The 24114-nt window shown below is 41.6% G+C and overlaps 1 protein-coding gene across 5 annotated transcripts in view; it reads right to left on the bottom strand.

Moving 5' to 3' along the window:
- The window catches only part of DENND1A (DENN domain containing 1A), a 533349-nt gene extending 511080 nt beyond the window's left edge, over positions 1-22269 (bottom strand). For 3 of the 5 annotated variants that reach the window (XM_070379017.1, XM_070379021.1, XM_070379022.1), the window contains exon 1: positions 22002-22269. In XM_070379017.1, coding sequence (XP_070235118.1) covers positions 22002-22018 — 17 coding nt within the window. In that variant the 5' untranslated portion in view covers positions 22019-22269. The remainder of the gene's footprint in view (positions 1-22001) is intronic. The other 2 variants (XM_070379019.1, XM_070379018.1) reach the window with 1 other exon arrangement.
- Positions 22270-24114: the final 1845 nt, after the last annotated feature.

Below are 24114 nucleotides of genomic sequence, written 5' to 3'. Positions count from 1 at the left end.
AAAAGTGGCCACAGGACACTAACAGAAAGAATTACATAATCTTCTCTGGAAAAATTCACTTCAACCTTGGCCTCAAAATAATTTTCACAAAAAGGTCCAGGAATTATGAACTCATGGGCAAAAATTAGAAAACCCTCAGGAAAACAAGCCCATAAGAACTTCAGAAATAAAAGACGGCAGAATCAGATGTTCAGAGACTTCAGATACTTGAATGATAAGTCTGCTGCTGCTGCTGCTGCTGCTAAGTCGCTTCAGTCATGTCTGACTCTGTGCGACCCCATAGATGGCAGCCCACCAGGCTCCCCAGTCACCGGGATTCTCCAGGCAAGAATACAGGAGTGGGTTGCCATTTCCTTCTCCAATGCATGAAAGTGTAAATTGAAAGTGCAGTTACTCAGTTGTGTCCAACTCCTAGCAATCCCATGTACTGCAGCCTACCAGGCTCCTCCATCCATGGGATTTTCCAGGCAAGAGTACTGGAGTGGGTTACCATTGCCTTCTCCCAATGATAAGTCTGGATAAGCTTAAATGACAAGCTTAAAGAAATAAAAGTGACTGAAATTAATAAATAGTAAGAAACTATGACATGATCAAGCAAAATTGAAAAAGAACAAAAAAATTCTCAAAATAAAAGAATAACACAATGGACGGCTTAGAAGCAGAAAAGATACAACCAAAGAGAATTTGTGAATATACAAAATTATATAGAATAGTATTCAGAGAAAAAATACTTTACAAGAAAGCAAAAGACACAGAAGATAAACACCGAAAATATAGAACTAGTCAGTATTCAAGAGGGGAAAAGAATGGGTTATAACAAATAGCAGGTTTTAGAAAACTGGTTTTAATACTCTACCTTCTCAGGTTCTCCTCTTTGCTTAGTACTGGGTCAGAAAATAGCTGAAAACTGACACAATAGACAATAGGACAGACAATAGACAGACACACATTCACTAACCCCAATTAATGCAATTAAATCTCTCAGTCCTCCCACTACGAGGTCTAGACTACAGGTGCATTTATAGGAAGAGCACAGCAGAACAGAGTTAATAAAGCCCCACCTTTTTGACCAGCAGAACAAAAAGGGAGCCCTACAGAACTGGAGAGACAGGAGAGGAAAGCTCAGAAAAAAAGACGGATAAAGTTGGCTTTGAACTTCAAGACTCACCTCTGAGTCCATCTACAATGTATGAGGGCTCCAATTGGCCCAAATTTCCATCAACACTTGATACTGTCAGCCATTCTATTGACTGTTTTGGGGCTTTCCCAATATTGTTTTAATTTGCATTTTCCTAGTGATTAATGCTAAGCATTTTTCATAAGTTTATTCATCTGTATATCTTCTTCGATAACCTTCTTTGAGAACATGTCTGTTCAAATCTTTTGCTCATTTTTCTCTACTGGATTGTGTCATACCGAGTTGTAAGAGTCTATATATTGAGTTTATATATAAATATGTTAGACAAATATTTTATATGAAGGCAGCAATGGAAATAGGAAGAACTGATCAAATGTGTGAGTTTTTGAGAAGTCTGGCTTGTCTTTTCATTTGCTTAAAGAGTGTCTTTTGATAAGTGAAAGATTTTAAATTTGATAAAGTCCAATTTCTCAATTATTCATATATAGTTTGCTTTTCTGTCCTACTCCAGAAGTTTGACAGCACTTTATCAACAGATTGGAGGGACAAGTGATATGTGAGGAATGGAAAAAACTCCCAGATTTCTGCCTTGGATGAATAAATAAATGCAACACCAAATTCAGAGTATCTTCTCAAAGGACATTCATAACCCACCATTAATTCAAATCATCTTTGCTGGACTCCTATTTTCCACTGACCTCCCAACAGCATTCTACATTGCTTACCTATGTCTCTTCTTTCCCCTAAGTTCAAACCTTGAACCTTGTTTTAATATATTCAGTTTGAAAACAACTCTCATAGCTTCACCTTTCTTATCCATGCCAATGATTTCCTAATCTCTCCTTTCTTTTGGTAATAGTGGCATCCAACATTTATCGAGGGCCTTACTCTGTTACAGGCACTAAGCCTGGCTTCTGCATGCCTACCACATATTTCTCTTCGGCCTATTGCACCCAACTCAGTTCATCACTCAATGCCAGTTCTCCCTCCTGACTCACCAGTTCCTTTCTACAGTATGTTGATGCTCCCAAACTGGTAAACACTGATATTACCATCTTTCACTTCAGCTTATCATCTCTTCCCAAATTCAATTCATTAGTAATTCTCCAACTATGTTACCTGAAACACTGGTGTTTTGGAACATAGACTAAGGTGCCAAATGTGGCCTTTTCCCAATGTGCATGAAAAAGCTAAAGTAATATAATTTTAAGTTTTTCTACTAAATATTTTTCTTAAACCTCTCTCACCTCCTATTCCCTATTCTAAAAAATAATATAAAGTGGTATCTAATTTAGGAAAGAAAAGTGTAGTTTGAAATTTAATATATAAATATTTCACAGTATTCCTCAGAATACCATGATTTTAAGGTACACCATCATCTGAATGTGTTTGAGAACCACTGAACTAATAATGTGCAACTCATATCCCCGCTAATTGTTCTCTCCTTTGCAATATGGAACTTTTCCTATGAGGAAGACAAGACAAGGTGGGAAGCATCAGACCAATTTGGCTGAGAAGAGATTAATAAATGGGCCACCAGAACACTCTATAAATTTCTTCCTCCTTAATTCTAGCCTATGACTGCCTATTCTCTAGCACCAAAGAGAATATGGCACCCCACTCCAGTACTCTTGCCTGGAAAATCCCATGGACGGAGGAGCCTGATAGGCTGCAGTCCACCGGATCGCTAAGAGTCGGACACGACTTAGCGACTTCCCTTTCACTTTTCACTTTCATGCATTGGAGAAGGAAATGGCAACCCACTTCAGTATTCTTGCCTAGAGAATCCCAGGAATGGGGGAGCCTGGTGGGCTGCCGTCTATGGGGTCGTACAGAGTCAGACATGACTGAAGCGACTTAGCAGCAGCAAAGAGAATAACCAGCTTATAGGCAGAGTAGAAACAACTTTCATCCATCAGTGTCAGAAAGTCTAACATTATATACTAGTCACAGCCAGTGAGACCCCCCCAGGTTGCACTCTCCAGTTAAATCAGCATATTCTGAATTGTCTTTCTCTGGTAATAATCAGTATTTACTCTAGGGATAAAGCATAACAATCTTAGCCTAAGAAAAATACAAACAAATGTAAACATTTATAATCCCGAGGGGATTTGCCAAAGCCACATGGTTAAGGGATTATCAGTTATTTGGAACCATCACAAACATAAATAGTTGAAAGTTAAATATATAAAAAGACTACTATTTTGTGAATAAAGTACAGTCAACACCAAACTTCTGTGTCAGGTTAAACTTTAATTATTTAGTATTTATTAACTATGTGCCACACATGGTACAAGTCACTCAAGGTGTAACAGTGAGCAAGACTCTCCCAGCACTTGACTTCATGAAGTTTGCAGGCTACAGGAAGACATTCAAAGAAGAGTCACAGCCAAGGCTGATGGGCAGAGTTCCTCCAAGTGTAGCAGGAAGAGTAATGGGGATGCTCAGAGGTTTTTCCAGAGTTCTATTTGAGCTAAAACCTGAAGAATGATTAAAAGTTAACCCACGGTATGTGCATGTGTGCTCAGAGGTAGGAAGTGAGGAATGCTATGGATGAGGCTGGGGTCAGACAAGATTGGAAAGGGGACACTCAGAGTCATTATATATTATATATATATATATATATATATATATATATATATAGGCTCCAAATCTGGAGAAGACAATGGCACCCCACTCCAGTACTCCTGCCTGGAAAATCCCATGAACGGAGGAGCCTGGCGGGCTGCATTCCATAGGGTCGCTAAGAGTCAGACACAACTAAGCGACTTCACTTTGACTTTTCACTTTCATGCATTGGAGAAGGAAATGGCAACATACTCCAGTGTTCTTGCCTGGAGAATCCCAGGGGTGGGGGAGCCTGGTGGGCTGCCGTCTATGGGATCGCACAGACTCGGACACAACTGAAGCGACTCAGCGGCAGCAGCAGACTCCAAATCTAGCTCTACCACTCATAACCCGTGTGTCCTGGGCAAACAACATCTCTGACTTTGAAAGTGAAAGTGTTAGTCACTCAGCAGTGTCCAACTCTTTGCGACCCCATGGACTGTAGCCCTTCAGGCTCCTCTGTCTATGGAGTTCTCCAGGCAAGAATACTGGAGTGGGTAACCATTCCCTTCTCCAGAGAATCTTCCCAACCTGGGGTTCAAATCTAGGTCTCCTGTATTGCAGGCAGATTCTTTACTGTCTGAGCCACCCAGGAAGTCCCACTTTATTAGTAAAAGGGGATACTAACAATTCTTATCCGGTAAGATTATAGTGAAAAATAAATAATATACTGAATGCAAAGTTATTAGCTTCCCACTTGTTAACTCTGTGACTTTCGGATATTGGAAGTCTTTTTCATCTGCAAGATGGGGATCACAGAAGTACTTACTCCACCAGGTTGTTAATGAAGGTATTAATAAATTCAAAGACTAAGTGTGAAGATTTAATGAGTTAACAAATGTAAAGTACTTAGAGTAAGTACTAATGTTCAAAAGAATTCAGTTAATGTTGGTCATTATTTTTATATTAATAGGCAGAGTCAAGATCTCAAAGGGTCTTTTAAGTCATGTGAGATATGTGGATTTTAATCTGAAAACACAGGAAGCAACTGAAGGATTTTAACCAGTGAACTGACATAATCAGATTTGCCCTTTGGAAGACTTACTTTGGATACTGATTGAACTGGAGAGAGACAAGAGTGATAGAAAGCATCGGTCAAGAGACGTTACAGTCATTACGGTAAGAGAGAACGGTGACCGGGATCAAGAGAGGATAGCAGTGCAAACAGAGACGAGTGCATGAATCAACAAGCTGATGTTTGGATTTAGGATATGAGATGTCCCTAGCATCTTACTGATCTTTCCTTCCCTCCTACCCTCCATCCACCCACTAGATTCATGACATTTCTTTAGTTCTCAGTACTCGTCACTCTATAACTGACTCCCAGACTATACCTAAAGATATAGTTTCTTACGACCTTCAGGTCCAAATTTTAACTGCCCTTGGAGAGCTCCCCACAGACAGTAACCTCACTCAATATAACTCAGATCAAACCAATGATTCATTTCCCCAGAAACATCTCAATTTCCTTATTTTTAATGCTGGCTCTGCCACCTTTTTCTCTCAGTTACCCAGGCTACAAATTCTGCAGTCATAATCCATCTGGTCATGAAGACTTTCTAATCTGACACTATGCCTTGACAACTCTCACTGATACCTGAACTACTAAAAATAAAGGCATATGTGATGCAAAATAAAAGGAAACATCCTAGTATCAGCCCTCATTACCACTCTTTTAATATAACAGGTTAATTTTTCTTCCCACCTTCGGCCACCTTACCCTTCAATCCTGATTATTACACTCATGGATCACTCACACACACACATGAACACACTGTAATAGGCAGGGGGAGCTACCTGATAACTTGACTTTCTTTTTAAAGTAGTTATATTGGTTATAATAATTACACATAAAAAGTACAGTGAGAACAAAGACAAAAATAACTCTAATGGAGTACACTCTGGGAATTTTAGTTCTTTTGCATGTTATTAGTTGAAAATATGAGAGTATCAGGCAGTAAGGGAATAAAATTCTACCTCACTAGTGCAAACACCTGCTAGTCTCTAGGAATTCAACTGGGAACAATGAACATGAACCAGTTCTTCAACCACAGACCTGAGAAAGGGATCTCAGGGTCAGCTGTGGGCATAAAGAACAGTATTCATGGTACCCCATTCATCCCACCTGGGGCAAACAGTAAAACTAGATAAGAGTCCACCTTGCTCAAGGGCATATGGAAAATAGAACACCTATTATAAATATTACAAATGGAAAGAGAACATCATCTCTTGGAGAACAAATATACTTCTGAAAAAGATTAACATATTTCAGGAAAGTGGCATATTTAAATAGAACAGAAACATGACTTCAACAAAACAGAAACAAGGGAGAATAAAAGAAGATAAAAAGACAACAAATGAGAGCCTTTTAAATAAGGATGAAGGAAAAGGAGTGACCTCAAAGGAGAATAAAAGATCATGGTATTAGACACATTACCTATGGTATGTGGTATTCCTGCCAAAATGTTTAAACATGAACTTTTAACATTAAAACAAATCCTAAATGGAGGACTTTAAAAAAAAACAATGGTCAGGATTCTTTAAAAAGTCAATGTCAGAGACAAAAAGAAAAAGAGAAAGCAGAACTGTTTTAGATGAAAGGGCACTAGAGACAGGACAGCTAAATACAATATATGATCCCTAATTGGACTCAGACTCAAAAACGAAACGCTGCAAAAGACATTATTGGAACTGGGAGAATTTAAATTAAATTTTATGTTAAATATATTATTTTGTGAATGCAAAATCTTTTCATGGTGATAAAAGAATTGTGGTTATATAGAAGAATATACTCGTTCTTAGGAGATATAGGCTAAAATACTAAGAGATAAAACATCATGATGACCATAACTTGAATTGGTCAGTCAAAAAAAATAAAATAAAATAATATCTGTGTATATAACACAGAAGGCGGAGTGAGTTTGAATGTGGAAGGTGGAAGGGAGGGATTATCTATCCCCTGATATTATAGGGAAACACAAATAAGCATTTTCCTATTCTCATTTCTCATTACTTATGAGTAATACTTTGGAGAAGGCAATGGTACCCCACTCCAGTACTCTTGCCTGGAAAATCCCATGGATGGAGGAGCCTGGTGGGCTGCAGTCCACGGGGTTGCGAAGAGTCAGACACGACTGAGCATCTTCACTTTCACTTTTCACTTTCATGCATTGGAGAAGGAAATGGCAACCCACTCCAGTGTTCTTGCCTGGAGAATCCCAGAGTCAGGGGAGCCTGGTGGGCTGCCATCAGTGGGGTCGCACAGAGTCGGACACGACTGAAGCGACTTAGTAGCAGCAGCATGAGTAATACTTAATTTTCTTAAATTCAATAGAGACTTCCCTTGCTAATCCAAACATCAGTAACCACTGATAACTTTTTACACTAAAAAAAAAAAAATCATACCATTTCTTCAACAGTTTTTTAAGGTAGTCCTCTTTCTCATAAAGCCAGTATAATCTTGATACCAAAATCTAACAAGAACATTACAAAAAAGAAGAATTATAGTCAAAATCATGAAAAAATAATAATAAAATACTAGTTAACTGAATCCAGCAATATGTATAAAAAGGATATCAAGACCAACCAAACAGGTTTATCCCAGGAATACAAAGTTACACATTTGAAAATAAATGTAGTTCACTTCATTAAAAAAGGGGGTTGAAAGGGATCAAAAAATCATCTCAGTAGATGCAGAAAATGCATTTGATAAAACTGAACAGCCACTCATGATGATAGTAACTGGCAACCTGAAACACCAACTGATGAAAACCAAAAAAAAAAAAAAAAAAACCTCCAACAAAAGTCAGCTCTAACTGAAGGGCCTGAGAAGGGGCCACCTAACAAGTCAGATGGAGAAGGCAATGGCACCCCACTCCAGTACTCTTGCCTGGAGAATCCCCTGGACGGAGGAGCCTGGTAGGCTGCAGTCCATGGGGTAGCTAAGAGTCAGACACAACTGAGCGACTTCACTTTCACTTCTCACTTTCATGCATTGGAGAAGGAAATGGAAACCCACTCCAGTGTTCTTGCCTGGAGAATCCCAGGGACGGGGGAGCCTGGTGGGCTACCATCTATGGGGTCGCAGAGAGTCAGACATGACTGAAGCGACTTAGCAGCAGCAGCAGCAACAAGTCAGAAAACTTTTAGGAAATAACTACCAAACAATACAGAAAAACCTGTGTGGTCCCACCCTCACTTGAGTCAGCAAAGGAAACACAGGGAAGCCACTTAGATTTCTACCTTTGCCAGGCTGTGCCGAAGTATCCCATCCACCTACCCCCTGCCAGTGTGGTGTTAGAGAAAGTCACGTAGGGAACCGGGGCTTTCCTTATACCCACTGCACAGTAACAAGGACTCTCACAACAAGGTTTCAGTGGAGACTGTGGAAAGCCTGGACTTCCATACTCACATGGCAGTAATTGAGTCCATAGAGGGAGCAGCAACAAGGTACCACTTGCACCCAGCCAGGGAGATACTGGTGGAGGTCTCCTGGGAACCACAACTCCCACCTCAGCCCTGCAGGAAAAGGGAATTCTGCACCCTAGGTGTCAATGAAGACTGAACATGAAATCTAGTCATATACCCCAATCTGACAATATGAAGGCAGAGTGCCATCTTCCCCTTCCAGGGCAGTGTCATAACGAGCCAGTTAAAAGACAGTGGGAAAATAAACTTCAAAGCTCTGCAGGAAAATTTTCCAACCTAGAACTCTATGACCATACAAACCATAAATCAAGTGCAAAAAAGCAGACATTTTTCAGACATGAAAAGACCTGTGAGAACTCAAACGCATTCTTTTCGCAAGTCCACTTGTGTGACTGCCTCCTATAAAAACTTAAATCTGTCCTCTAGAAAACAAAATAACACAGGGGCCAGGAAATAATGAAGTAGGGGAGTGGTGAAGGGACATTCCAAGATTACAACAACATAGCTGACTTTATACAAATCAACAGGAAGTTAGGAAGAAACCATCAGGGGAAAAAAAAAGAGCCCCAATAAAACTAAGTTTGGAAAAAATTAACGATATGGTAAAGTAATGCAAGAGAGGGGAAAAAAGGGATTTTTTTAAATCAAAATCCAAATATGGCTCTTTCCCAGTCCTACTTTCTGGGCTGCCAGCAGCAGTGCAGCACATATGGCCAAGTCCAAGAACCACACCACACATAACCAGTTCCAAAATGGCATCAATAAACCCTAATCACAATGGCTTTTTTAAGGAGGAGAAGCCTAAGTTCCTAAGGATCTTGAACTTTTTCAAGAAACACAAGAATGCTGTAAATAAGATGCACACCAATAAGACAAAGGCCATCAAAGCCTTTATCAAGCCCAAGATCCTGAAAGGCATCAGTCCTAGAAGCTTGGGAGACAAGCTTTAGCAGTGACACTGCTCTGCTGATCTGAGGCTACCGCAAGGTCAAAGTCAAAAGCCAAGGCTCAGGCTCCCAGAGGTGCCCTAGCCCTCACAAAGGCTACAAGTAGAGGTTTCAGTTTGCCAACAGGAGGATGGAAGCTTACTCGTGCGATGTCTTGGGCTGCTCTTTACACAAGGCTGTTGTCTCTGTGCTATTTTGTACATGTAAATGTAAAATATATACACATAGCCAGATACAAAACAAATTTAGCATAACTTTAAATTCTGAGTGGATTATAAAAGGTTATATGACCTTGATGTTAAGAACATTCTCCGTCAAATGAGATCATGACAACACTCCAAAAAAGAAGAAAATGTTATTCTAGCACCCTACGTGGCCTATGCTAAACAATATTTAAATATTCATAACACAATTTTTAGAGTTAACCTAAAGATAAATAATGGAAAACTTGGTCCTGGTCATGGATCAGAACAAAAATGACCTATCTTTCCCTTAGAAAGTGGGCGTCAAAAGACACTATTGAAAGTTAATGGAATAAAAACTATATTACATTAAAATACAATCATTATAAAAAATAGAAATATAGATACATATAAAACAGCAGAAGAGGAAGAGAATAATATTATAAAGGTACTCATCATCTTCCATTTCAGAGTGTCAACAAATACCATCTAAACTTAATATAATTAAGAGATAGAGATTTATCTAAGGGTTATGGGTTAACCAATAGAGCTAAAAATCAGTTAATAGAGGCTGTTTCTGAAGAAGTACAGTGTACGGTAGAGAATTATTACTCTTCATCATGAGCTCTTCCAAACGATTTGATTTGTTATCACAAGCATTAAGAGCTCTGATTAAAATAATTTTTAAAGTTTGACAAACACATTCTGTTGGTGAAGCTGTAAGGCAACAAAGCATTATCATATGTGGGAATATGAAATGGCTCAATCTGTGTGGAGGAGAATTTGACACTTTTTACTAAAGTCTATTATACTATTTTATAATTTTTTAAATATTTATTTATTTGGTCTTAGGAGAAGGCAATGGCACCCCACTTCAGTACTCTTGCCTGGAGAATCCCATGGACTCCGGAGGAGCCTGGTCGGCTGCAGTCCATGGGATCACCAGGAGTCAGACATAACTGAGCGACTTCACTTTCACTTTTCACTTTCATGCATTGGAGAAGGAAATGGCAACCCACTCCAGTGTTCTTGCCTGGAGAATCCCAGGGACGGGGGAGCCTGGTGGGCTGCAGTCTCTGGGGTCGCACAGAGTCGGACACGACTGAAGTGACTTAGCAGCATTTGGTCTTAGGTGCAGAATGTGGGATCTTTTAGTTGCAGCATGTGAACTCTTAGTTTGTGGCATGTGGGATCTGGTTCCTTGACCACGGATCAAACCCAGGCCCCCTGCACTGGCAGCAGAGAGTCTCAGCTACTGGACCACCAGAGAAGTCCTTTTAATAATTTTACTAAAGTAACATTACATATAAATTTACTCCTTGACCCAGCAATACCACTTCTAAAAATCTATCCCAATGATATAATGGTAGAAATACAAAAAGGGACATACACAAGACAATTCATTACAGCACCATTTATAATAGCACTGGGAGCAACCTAAGGAGCATCAGCGTGAGACAGGTTGAAAAACCCATGTCCACCTATCCACTAGAGTACTGTGCTATCCCTACAGAGAAATGAGAATGACCTCTATATACTATTAAAAGTTAACTCTTTACAGGGAATAAAATGAGAAAAGTAAAGTAGAAAAAAGTGTACATAGAATACTATAATTTGAGAGTTGTTGAGGGGAGGGAATATGTTGATGTACTTACCTTTTTTCTAACAAAATGTAAAAAAAATTTTTTTAAACTAGCAACCTACAGAGGGAAGAAACAGGGTGATGTGTGAAGGATAGACATTAAACTTTTCTGAATACACCTTTTTTGCAGATTTGGCTCTGAAACCATGGAAGTATTTTATGTAATTATAAAACAAAATTATTTTTAAAAAGCAATCAGAAAAGATCGCAAAAAAAAAAAAAAACAACTATGAATTGAGTTGGTGACACAACCACTGAGAAAGAAATCATTTCTAGTGGTTTCACAACAGTAAACTGACTATACAATCCTAGTCCACATATACGCTTAAGGACAAAAAGAATCACCAAATTGAAAAAACACACCTGTCTTCACTACATACAGTTGGTAATGCTGGCTGAGTTCCATGGATATGGTGGGATAAAGCAAAAAGAATACTTCTGTTGGCATTATTGGAAATCAGAACTTTTGACATGAGTGATAAGAGATTCGGATGTAAGAATAATGAGGCTAAATTAAAATGTGATAGTCCTGAATTGTACATATCAATATGAACATGTGATATAGTTTACCTTAAAAATACACACATATACACACACAACTTCCTAGTTTCGATCCCTGGAGGAGCCTAGAAATAATGACTGACCTAGTAGGAAAAAAAAAAAAGTTCTAAAACCTAGACTGAAATATCTAACACCACCTCCCACCAAAAAGAAGCAAGACTCCTTAGAGAAATAGCAGAAAACAGGTCTGGAGCAGGAAACATACAAGATGAACCTGGAACATCTAGGTCATCACACCAAAAGGCAAGGGAGCTATTAAAACTACTGGGATTCTGTCAAAAGGACTCTGGACATTAACCTGAAGAAGCTTCCACTAGACAAAAATAGGGCAAATTAACATCCATGAGGATAACTACAGTAAAGTGAAATATAGCAAACAGGTTTAAATCTATTAATATGTGTTTAAAGTGATAATCAGAAAGAAAAAAAATCAGTCACCCTGGGAAAATGCTAGAAAACAGTTTGAAAAATGAATAAAATGAATCAAATATTTATTATGCCTTTCCCATATGAACTGCACCTCAGGGTGACCAAATAGTTGATATGCAGAAGTTTTTCTTTACAGAAGTATTCTAGTTAATATCAAGAAGAAATGATGGAAGTAAAATCATTTTATAGCCTCTAACAAATTAATGGATCAAAAAAGAGATAACCAGACATAATTTGCTTCAAAATAATCAAGGACTAGAAGGCGGAGAAGAGTTATCTATAAATGGAACTAAGAAAACCATAAATTAATAAGTGCTGAAACTGAGTGATGGGTATTTGGGGGCTCATTACACTATTCTCTCTGCTTTCACAATGTTTAAATTTTTCCAAAATAAAAAAAAGATAAATAATTTTAAGTATTCAGAAAAAAGGAATGAAGCTATATTTAAAAAGAGTAGAAGTGAACAGTGACACCATCCAAACAGATGAACATGAGTGAGTGAGTGAAGTCACTCAGTCGTGTCCTACTCTTTGTGACCCCATGGGCTGTAGCCTACCAGGCTCCTCCCTCCATGGGATTCTCCTGGAGTGGGTTGCCATTTCCTTCTCCAGGGGATCTTCCTGACCCTGGGATCGAACCCGAGTCTCCTGCATTCCAGGCAGATGTTTTAACCTCTGAGCCACCAGGGAAGATTTAGAATCTTTTCTAAAACTGAATAAAATTTTCAATTACTGGTGAGAGAGGAGGCACAAAATATTCTTAAATGTTATTATAATTTTAATTATTTGCATGCTCATCTTGTCTCTGAGTAAATTTAAAAGTTTTTCTCCCAACCAGTAAGAGGACTAGCACTTTGCATATACCAGGATCACAAACCTTCAAATAAATTCAGTAAAATATACAACACATCATCCTAACACACTCATAAAGAAAAAGCAAATACTTAGTCTTTAAAAAAAAAAAAAAGCTATAAAAAGGAACACCTGCTTTCCTTTGAGAACTTTTTTTTTAACTTCAGATTGCTCAGACAAGTATGTCCCATTTACTCCAAACAATACTAATGAGAGCTGCCATCAGGTGGCTCAGTGATAAAGAATCTGCCTGCCAATGCAGGAGACTCGGGTTCAATCCCTCAGTCAAGAAGATGCCCTGGAGAAGGAAATGACAACCCACTGCAGTTTTCTTACCTGGGAAATCCCATGGACAGAGCTGTCTAGCGGGCTACATACAGTCCATGGGGTCGCAAGAAACAGATATGACTTAGTGACTACACAACATTTACTGAACAGCTAACTAAACAGCTATTTTTCTGCTGAACGTGTGAGTTGTCCAGTCGTGTTTGACTCATTGTGACCCCAGGGAGACTGTAGCCCACCAGGCTCTGTCCAGGGAATTCTCCAGGCAAGAATACTGGAGTGGGCAGCTAATCCTCAGAACAACTCTAAAGGTAGATTTATTAGCTTCCTTTCATAAATTAAAAAAACTGAGGCTCAAAAACTTAGAACTCAGATGGGGATTGTGAGTGCTTGTGGGAACTCAAACCTGAGGGTCTCCGAGGCCCACACCACCCTCACTCCTATCACGCCCTGGAGTACAGTAACTATTTGCTTGGAGTGAAACAGTATCTTTACCAAGATTGGTTTCCTTCCTCCTTTTTATTCATACAGCCTAGGCGAGATCAATGCAACATCCCTGAAACCTTTCCTGTGGCTAAAGTAAACTCAAAAGTTTATTTTTTCTCTCTTCCTAAAACCTAAGGTGGACAGATTTCCCCTCAGAAACTCGGGCAAGCCCACCTGAAGAATTATTCATCTAAACCGAACGCACGCATTCACTCTGGTGCCCTTAAAGATTTCTCTCTTTCTCACCACAGACTAAAATGCCTTCTCCCAATTATAACTTTTCACTTTTCCTCAGAAAAGCAAACATATTATATAACCAGTCCTCACCTTCCAAACACCCATTTATAACTTTGCTAACCTTAGCAAGTCATCTTTGATTCTTCTCTCGCCTCTTACATGTAATTTGTCACCAAGTCTTGTCAATTCTACCTAAAATCTCTGTCAAATTGTCCTTTTTTGAAAACCAAAACCTCACTTCAGGCCTTGATCTTCTGCCATATAAACTAAACATAGTTCTATAAAACAGCAGTCTCCAAATTTTTTCCATGCATTCCTCCCTATGGGTAAAAAAAACTTGAGCATACATCTATGTATTTTTATTTATAAATTATAAGAATGCTTTACTATACAAATCTATAGTATATTATTAGAAAACACAGAAACAGAAATTTTGAAAGGTATGAAAGTCAAAGAAAGTGAAAGTCACTCAGTCGTGTCCAACTCTTTGGGACCCCACGGACTGTACAGTGGAATTCTCCAGGCCAGAATACTGGAGTGGGTAACCTTTCCCTTCTCCAGGGGATCTTCCCAACCCAGGGATCAAACCAGGTCTCCCACATTGTGAGCATATTCTTTACCAGCTAAGCCACAAGGGAAGCCCAAGAATACAGGAGCGCATAGCCTATCCCTTCTCCAGCAGATCTTCTGGACCAAGGAATCGAACCCAGGTCTCCTGCGTTGCAGGTGGATTCTTTACCAACAGAGCTACCAGAGAAGCCTTTTGAAAGCTGATATAGAAACAAATAGAGATTCTAACATGTTTTTTTCACACCACAGTGGATCACGCTTCACAAGCCTGAGATATCACTGTTCTAAACTACTGCTGCCAAAGTAATCTTCCTAAACACCCAAATCTGATCATATTACATTCCCAACTCAATCCTTCAATAGCATCAGGTTGCAGTGGCACAAACCTGCTTTTTCAACTTTATCGCCTATAATCTTTATGCACATATTCTGCATTTCAGCTACATCTGTAATCTCCCTATGTCTTTTAAAGACACAATTCACCTGGAATGTCCTTATGCTTAATGTATACAACAGTATCTCTAGGAGAAAAATACATTCTAAATACTGTAACCAAATTACAATTGAACTTTGGGGATATAACCTATCTTTTCTACAGGAACACATATGTTTTCTTACTTCCTTTATTTGGTTCCTTTTCAAGTCCAAAATACTTGGAAAGAATGGATATGGATTCCAATTAAAGTAGGACCAACTTTGTTTTGTTTCCTCTGGTTTATTTTTCTTCATTGTTTATCTTTCCATTTCTCAACAAAATCCTTTTAACCAAAAAGGATGTTTCAAATCCAGAGATTAGTTCCTGCTAGAGCCAGGTAAAACACTAAACTTTGCAACTCACAATAAGAATTCCAGCCGGAGAAGTACTATATGACCTGCCTTCATGACTGAGCGACTGAACTGAACTGAAAAAGAAATGATACAGATGAACTTACAAAACAGAAAGACACTCACAGACTTAGAGAACAAACTTATGGTTGCCAGTGAGAGGGACGGAGGAAGGGGATAGTTAGGGAGTTTGGGACGTACATGTACACTCTGCTATATTTAAAATGAGTAACCAACAAGGACCTACTGTATAGCACAGGGAACTCTGCTCAAAGTTACACGGCAGCCTGGATGGGAGGGGAGTTTGGGGGAGAATGGATACATGTGTATGTATGGCTGAGTCCCTTCACTGTTCACCTGAAAGTATCACAACATTGTTAATTGGCTGTACCCCAAAACAAAAAGTGTAAAAAAAAAATGTTTAAAACCCTTTTGTGGGGTTTTTGGCCACAAAAGGAAATTCAGCTGGGACCTTACACACAAATTTAACAGTCTAGAAAAAAAACTTTTTTTTTTTCCTACAGCAATACTTTGCCTGTTTTAACCTTCCTGTCTGCTGTGCAAACCCCTCCAAGTTGATGGCAATGGCTCAGACTAGAATGATAGAGTTGCAGCAAAACATTTTCCAGAAAAGTCATGAAAATTCAAGGGACTATCTCTGGGTGCTAATAATGGAAAACTCAGTCTCTAGCAAGACTTTTTAAAGTTTTGTGTTGTTTTTTTTTTGATGTGGAACATTTTTTAAAGTCCTTATTGCACCTGTTACAATCCTGCTTCTATTTCATGTTTGGGGTTTTGGGCCACAAGGCATGTGGAAAAGCTCCCCAACCAGGAATCGAACCTGTACCCTCTGCACTGGAAGGCAACGTCTTAACCACTGGACCTCCAGGGAAGTCCCTCTAGCAAGACTTTTGTTCCACCACCCCAAGTCTTTGTACTCTCTCCTATGGAGACTGAGAGGGGAGCACCGTGGTGGGCAGAGGAAAGAGAAGAGTATTAGAGGGCCCTGGAGAGGAAGTCACATTTCAACTCCTACTCTTATCCCACAGAAGGAAGATATGTCAGCTGTGCTACACAAAGAAGTCAGTCTGTGGTGCATTTTGGTAATGGAATCCTTTAACAGGCTGTCCAAATAAAGCCCAGAGCAGAGCAATCTTAAAAAGCCAAGGCTGCTTCTCTGTATCAGAAAACAATGATGGGCTTATCCCCACTTTCCAGTCATATAACTTCCCCTGTTCTTCCTCCAGAAATCCTTCCTCCCTTCTCTAAATCTCTCTTTTCTTTTGGTTCCAGTTTCACCCTCTTCTGAGAAACCTATTTTGATCTACTCTAATCTTTCGTTTTCTATACAATTCTTGAGGGCCAAATCATAACCACAATGAGACACTACTTTACACAAAGTGGTGCAACTGCTTTGGAAAACAGTTTAACAGTTCCTTAAAAAGAGTTACAATATGATCTAGCGATTCCACTCCCAGGTATATACCCAAGAGAAATGAAAACATATGTCCACACAAAATGTTCACAGCAACATTATTCATAACAGTGAAAAAGTGGAAACAATCCAAATACCTAACAACTGATGAATGGGTGAATAAAATGTGCTTTATCCATACAATGAAATATTATTCAACAACAAAAAGTAATGGAATATTCAGATATGTTATCATATGGATAAATGTGGGAACCATTATGTTTAATAAAGACAAAGAATTATATATGATTCCATTTATATGGTAATGCCTAAAATTGACAAATCCATAGCAACTGTAAGTAGATCAGTAATTGCCTAGGGCTAAAAGGGTTTGGGGGGAATGGGTAGTGACCACTAATGTATATGGAGTTTCTTTCTGGAGTGATGCAAATGTTCTGGACTTGGATAGTGGTATTTTTAAGTATACTGAAAACCATTTAATTATATACTATAAAAGAGTAAGCTTTATAGTATATGAACTATATGTTAATAAAGTTGTTTGCAGATTACCGCAGCCTGCAGTAGGCCCTGCTCAGGGCCCCAGTCTCACCCCAGCCTCCCCACAACCAGTCACTACGTAAACCCACTGTCAGCTCCTGATAGTGCCTAAGGTTTTCTTGCCTCAAGGTGCGTATACGCTCTACTCTGCCTGGAATGAAGTCTTGTGAGTCTCTCTACATGACTAATGACTTATCCTTTAAGTCTCAACTGAAATGTCATCTCCACAGTAAGCTCTCCCTCACTGTGCTTCAGTCGTGTCCAACTCTTTGCAACCCTATGGAATGTGGCAAGCCAGGCTCCTCTGTCCATGGGATTCTCCAGGCAAGAATACTGGAGTGGGTCACCATTTCCTCTTCCAGGGTATCTTCCTGACCTGGGAATTGAACCCATGGCTCCTGCATCTCCTGCACATAGGCAGATTATTTACCTCTGAGGCACTGGAGAAACCCCTCTCCCTCACTCAGTTCAGTTGCTCTGAACTGCTCATGTCTGACTCTTTGCGACCCCAGGGACTGCAAATCGCCAGGCTTCCCTGTCCATCACCAACTCCTGGAGTTTGCTACCAGGCACATAACATAGTACTTCCATCAATTATGATAATAATGATGAATATAATAAGTGTGTGACACTCTTCTTAGTGAGATAGTAAGTAAATGAATGAATGGATAAATTTCTTGGTTACCAACCTCAAAAAGGTCATGGTCTGACAGGGACAGAAGACAGGCATACAGGCTAATGTAGAATAAACACCACCACAAAGCCAAATCGGCTGTCCTGTTCTGTCCCTATGCCTTCAAATCTTTGAGTATGCTTTTCTCCAAGCCCATAAATGTCAGGCTTCTTCAAACTCACTTAGAGTACTTCCTTCGATTACTTACAATCCACTTCCTGCCCTTGGTGCCTGGAAACAATTTCTAGGATGTCACCACAAACAATATTAAAACTGCCACAGTTTCCTGCTGTGTGTCTACATTATCAGTTAAATTGCTTCGTATTAACCACATTCCAGTCCACTGGGATCACTCAAACACTAAATAAGATTTAAAGATACCTGTCGAAGGTTGCCAGTTACCGTTGCTCCTTTTATCTCCCTAGATAAATAAACATCTGCTCAGGTTTAAGGTTAGGAGCTTCTCAGAATGCTACCTGTACACCGGTAACCTTTCCTGTCACCCAAGTAGATATCTGAGGCAAATCAAGGTTCCTTTACTAAAACGAGGATGAACTATAAACATTCTTCAGAAAAAATAAGAAATTGCTGCCTAGACCAGGGCAATTCAACTTAAAAACTTATAAACAGCCTTCCTCCTCAAGAGTTCAAATTGCTAACTGTTACTTTTTAACTCTCTACATTCATCTTGGAGCCTTTAGGTAGCATTACAATTCAGATCCCAACATATTTCATAAATGCATTCCATAAACTCTTCCTAAACAAACTGATGTATTAGGTACTGGGTCTGACACAAGGAACTCAAAGACAAGTAAGAACGTCCCTGCTCTCAATGAAGTTTATGTTCGGCTTAGCATAGGAGACACACAAAGAACTAAATTTAGTGCTATGACAGTGACAAATATGGAGGGGGGGGTCATAGAAACAGATGAAGGACAGCTGGCCTAGGTAGGGGAAAGCGTGCACAGATGAAGGACACCTGGCCTAGAGAGGCAGGCGCAGAGAACTGGCATCAGGGCTGGCATCCAATCTATGGCCTACAAACCCCAATTCTCTCATTTAAAAAATGGCTAATAGTACCTACATCATTGGGCAGTTGTGAGGATTAGATGAAATGATTCACAGAGAGCATTACTACCATACCTGACACAGAGATTACATTCAACCACCTTAACTTAAAAGGAAAGTTTCATCAAGCACTAAACCTCAACACCCGTGCCGAGCAACTCAACTGCTTTACTAGTCATATAACAGACACCAGCTTCATAATTACACACAGTATTGTTTTCAATCAACTTTCTTATTTTAATGAGAGACTGCTGAGTCCTGTTCTGCATGTTCACAATCTAATTCCTAGATCTTCAAAACCTTCTTCTCCATCACCTGAAACACACAGTTCTCTGACATTTCTGGAATAAAATAAAGCAATTTTCTTAGTCTTTTGATAGAAAAAGTATAAAAAGAAACTAACAATTACCGAGTTTTTAATATGGGTCCAGCAGTCATGTTGATACTGTATTTATTGCTCATTATGACCCTGCAATATATAGCCTTCCTCATTTTACCCTCAGGGTAACTATCTGTACAAAGTTTCATAGTCAGCAGACAAAAGTGGAATCTAAATCCAAATCTGATTCCATATTTTTAGCCTGACTAGATCAGCCACACAGTATCAGAGATGAGGAAAAAGCACAGGCAGCCTGCTTGGAGGGGCCCCCAAGCTCTCTTCCTCCACCCCTAAGACTGTCCTACACAATGCAGCCTGCACACTCAGACTTCACCTCAGCCAGGTGAATATCTTGAGCTCAGCCTGTGATTTCCTGTCCAGATGGAACTGATGGTCAATAGTGACCAAAGCCCTGTTTCCTCCAAAAATCAGGGAGGCACCTAAGAAAACCATTTCCTCACCACTTGTCGGTCCTTGTTCCTTACCTGTAGGCAAAAGCTTCCTAATCGACAGTCACTGTAAATCACAACTACTTTTCATAATTTCTCTCTTCATATTCTCTTTCAGCCTACCTCACAGGTGAAACTAACATATTTCCCATGTCTAAGTTTTTACCACCAAGCAATCACAGAGAAGGCAATGGCACCCCACTCCAGTACTCTTGCCTGGAAAATCCCATGGATAGAGGAGCCTGGAAGGCTGCAGTCCACAGGGTCGCTGCAGGTCGGACATGACTGAGCGACTTCACTTTCACTTTTCACTTTCATGCATTGGAGAAGGAAATGGCAACCCACTCCAGTGTTCTTGCCTGGAGAATCCCAGGGACAGGGGAGCCCGGTGGGCTGCCATCTATGGGGTTGCACAGAGTTGGACACGACTGAAGCAACTTAGCAGCAGCAATCTAGTTTCAAGATCAAGGTTATTCTTTATACTAATTTCACACCTAACAGAATTTCACACATAAATTCTCTTGCCCAAGCACTCAAGATAAATAGAGATGGGTTCCACAAAACACTGTGGAGAAATGTTTTTGTCAACCTGCAACGTTCAAGAGCAAGACACAGATCTGATGCCCAGTCATCTGAACTTCCACTTGGATTTTCATGCTGAGTCTGACATGGACATGCCTCATATCTGGCAAGTTTCTGAACTACTTTGTAACAAGAAGGGCAAGCATCCTCACAAGGATACCCTGCAACTCTAAGGTGGCTTTTGTAAAGTGTTTCTAAGTGCTATTGAAATCCAAGTTTACAACTCTTGCTTGGAAGCAGGAGCTAAACTTGGAGTGCCTCTTCAATCCCAATGCTTCACTACTTCTTTTTACCTCCCAAGCTTCTTAAGCCTATTTGGAGCATGCTTCTCCCCCCTCCCCCACTCCCCTCATTTCCACAAAAATCAAGAATTAACAGTGTACTCATCCAACTCTTCCATTTTCTTTATCATAATAAGCAAACTTTTCTAGTCTCAGGGCTGCTGCAGCCTGTTAGATGCGTCTGGTGAATGGAGACCTAAGCGAGTCAGAGGACTACAAGGCTGGCCAAAGGTCACACTGCATGGACACCAACTGAACAAGACATGCAATACTTGAATAATTACTAGATTTCGCCCATAAGGCCCTTCCCCTTTCAAACTTCCCTAGCATAATTCTCAAAATGCTGAAGTAAACACATTCTTCAGACTTTCTTCTAAGCAAGTTTAAAGTATCCTTTGAAAACTGTTTTAAGGAAAAGCCTGCACTGTTAACTTTGTTTTTAAATGCCCTTAAACAATTCTATTACTCATAGAGAAAAAGTGAACATTTGTTAGTGATTAGAGATAAGGCATCTCGTGTTCTGGAACTGAGGAAGGGAGAGGCCGAGAAGACCTGGCTGGGAGCGGAGATACAGTCAGTAGCAACACACCCAAGAGAGACTGCATAAAAGTTGCACTTTCCAAAGTCAACTTCTACGTCTAGAAAGAAGGCAACAATGTTTCAATGGGTTCTGAAGTCAGATGTATCAACATTTTCCCCAGAAATCTAACCCCTCACCAGGGACTCCAGATGAATGAATGAGTGAGGGAATTTGCCAGATTGGATTACAAAACCTTTCCAACAATTATCAAGATCAGGTGCTCGGTTACAGCACAGGGGTATCTTCCCTCACAGCCTCTGGCCTTGCTGTGGGGAGACTTGCATAGACAGGAAGGGGAGACAGGAGGAGAGAGAAAAGGGCCTTCTTCCTCCCCAGGACATCCAGACCTTAAGTCCTTGAGTGGCCCCTCCCTCTGAAAACCTCTCACGACTTTTATGGCCCCCCCTCCCACCATAGGCCTTAAGCAGCCAAGCTGCCACCTCAGGACTGCCCAACTCTCAGGGGCGCTCCGAACACCCATTTGGGGAGTTGCTTCTGGAGATTTCTCGCCCTACCCCCAACAGTTGTGTGACCATTTTCAGAGGCTCTCTGTAACCCCGGGGAGGAGGCCACCTTATAATCAGCTGTTCCCGCCCTCAGGTGAGGAGGGGACACCTGACCACTGGCGCCCTTCCACCCCGCGCGCACCCCGCCCCCGCGCCTCCCTGGATCGTCATGGCAACAGTCCCCCTCCCCGCATGACGCCAGCACGCGGGGCGCCCCTGGGGTCCCGGCAACAAGTCCCCCGCGCGGCCCGAGGCCTGCAGCGCTTGCCCGGCCTCGCCGCCCCTCGCCCGGCCCGGCTCCGCCCAGGCCGACCACACTCACTTGATCCTGGAGCCCATGGTCCCCCGGCCTCCTCATGGGCCCGCGGGCCCCGCTCGGCGCTGCGCTGCGCTGCCCGCCCGCCTGCGGCCGACCGGCCGACCGGCCTCCCTCCGGCGCTCTCCCCGCCCCTTCCTCCCTTCCCTCAGGCTGAGCCCGCCCGCTCGAGTCTCGCTCCCCAGCCGCAGCCGCAGCCGCCGCCGCCGCCTCCCGGGGTTAATGCACTCGCTTCAGCCGGGCGAACGCCATGGTCGCCGGCGCGCGTGCCCGGCGCGCGCCTCCCCCTCCGCCTCTCACACCCCCGCCCCCTCCCGCCCGCGCCGCCGCCGCCGCCGCCGCCGCCCGCGGGGGCTGCCGGGAACTGTAGTTGGCTCATGGGAGGCGGGGCGCGTGAGGGCGGAGGGGTTGGAGGGATTGGAGGGGTTGGAGGGGAACCGCGCATCAGCAGGTTGGACTCCGGGAACGCGGTGCATAGTGTCTTCCGGGTGATGGCCCCTAAAGACCTTCCCTCCCACTGTTCTCCTGTAGAAACCAACACCTGAACCCCCCAAAATGATGTTTATCCCATAGATAGAGACCCTCAAGCTACCATTCCTGTCTTGCGGAGTCCTCCCACCCAGTGGCTCTGGCTTAGAGATAAACTGTCTCCCACTCAGGCCTCCATGAAAAGACAGGTTTTTCCTTTGAAAACCCCACACCTTCCAATAAGTTCTTTAAGGGAGCCATAGACCCTCTGTCACACCAGCCACTTCCCCAACATGGTTCTTGGTGGAGGCCCTTCCTCTCCCCTTAGATCTTTAAGAAGACCTCACATCCCCACAGGAAAGCCACCTGGGGGTTTCATGGGACCCATTTAGTGGCTCTGCTCTGCCCTACTCTTGAGGACCTCTGCCTCCCTTTATTAGCCCTTTTTTTGGGGTAGGGGGGCGGGCTCCAATACAGAAATCTCATGACACCATAACAGTATCTGATAGAGATTCAGTCAAGGCAAATGAAGATACTTGAGAGCCAAAATCACCAACCTCCGCCCCCTTAGGGCTCACTTCCATGAACACCCCAATATCATCCCCTCTAGGCCTGGAAGAATCCTAAGTGAAAATTGCTCAGTCGTGTCTCTTTGCAACCCCATGGACTATACAGTCCATGGAATTCTCCAGGCCAGAATACTGGAGTGGGTAGCCTTTCCCTTCTCCAGGGCATCGTCCCAACCCAGGGATCGAACCTAGGTCTCCCTCATTGCAGGGGAAATGGGGGGGCGGGGGCGAGCAGGGGCGAGGAGGGGGTGGATTCTTTACTAGCTGAGCCACAAGGGAAGCCGGAAGAATAACAAAGACAGCTATAATGATCACTGCCTTTAGCTACTGTTTCATGCATGGGTGAATAAGTACCCTGTCTGAAGCAGGCACCATGTTTCCCCTACATGGTTTGCACCAACCCTGACAGTAACCTTGTGAGTTTATCCCCTCTTTTCGCAGAGCAAACTGCGGCATGTGCTCAACGTTACATTTCTAGTAGCTGGTGGAATGGAGATTAGCATCTAGACTGAATAATTCCAGACATGTGACACAGTTACTCACCTTTGGCCACAAGTCAGAAGACACTATAGGTTCATGGTTCACTGCTGAATTAGGCTTTTCTTCTCTTTTTTTACACTTTTCTGTTCTGAAATGCCATTCATCTCTTCTGCCATTTTAGCTCATAAATTCATTAAGTGTCTCCCCAGCCCTCAGTCACTACGATAACTAGCCCCAGCCAGGGAGGGAGGAAAGAAAACAAGAAGAGCTCCATTTGGAATTACATTCTGAATAAAGATAATCTCTGTCTTTTGCCTGTGCCCTAAGGTTGAAGGAAGGCATAGGATGAACTTTTTTGAATTAACACAAAAATTGAAAATGTCCCAACTGCCCGTTTGAATTCAAAGTCTTTTCCATCCAGACACCAACACTGCCTTATAAACACCCTCAGGACCAAAGCTCTGCTAGACAGGGAGGGCCTCTGTGGTGTTTATTCACCTTGTTTCCTATGAACCTTCTCCAAGGAATAGTTGTTATCAAGATCTCCCCTGGAATGAGCGACCAGTTCAAAGGCTCTGAGCAGGAGACTGTAAATAAAACAG

Source organism: Bos mutus, chromosome 11, assembly GCF_027580195.1.
Source record: "Bos mutus isolate GX-2022 chromosome 11, NWIPB_WYAK_1.1, whole genome shotgun sequence".
NCBI classification, from domain to species: Eukaryota; Metazoa; Chordata; class Mammalia; order Artiodactyla; family Bovidae; genus Bos; species Bos mutus.
This window is presented reverse-complemented; position numbering and strand designations above follow the sequence as displayed.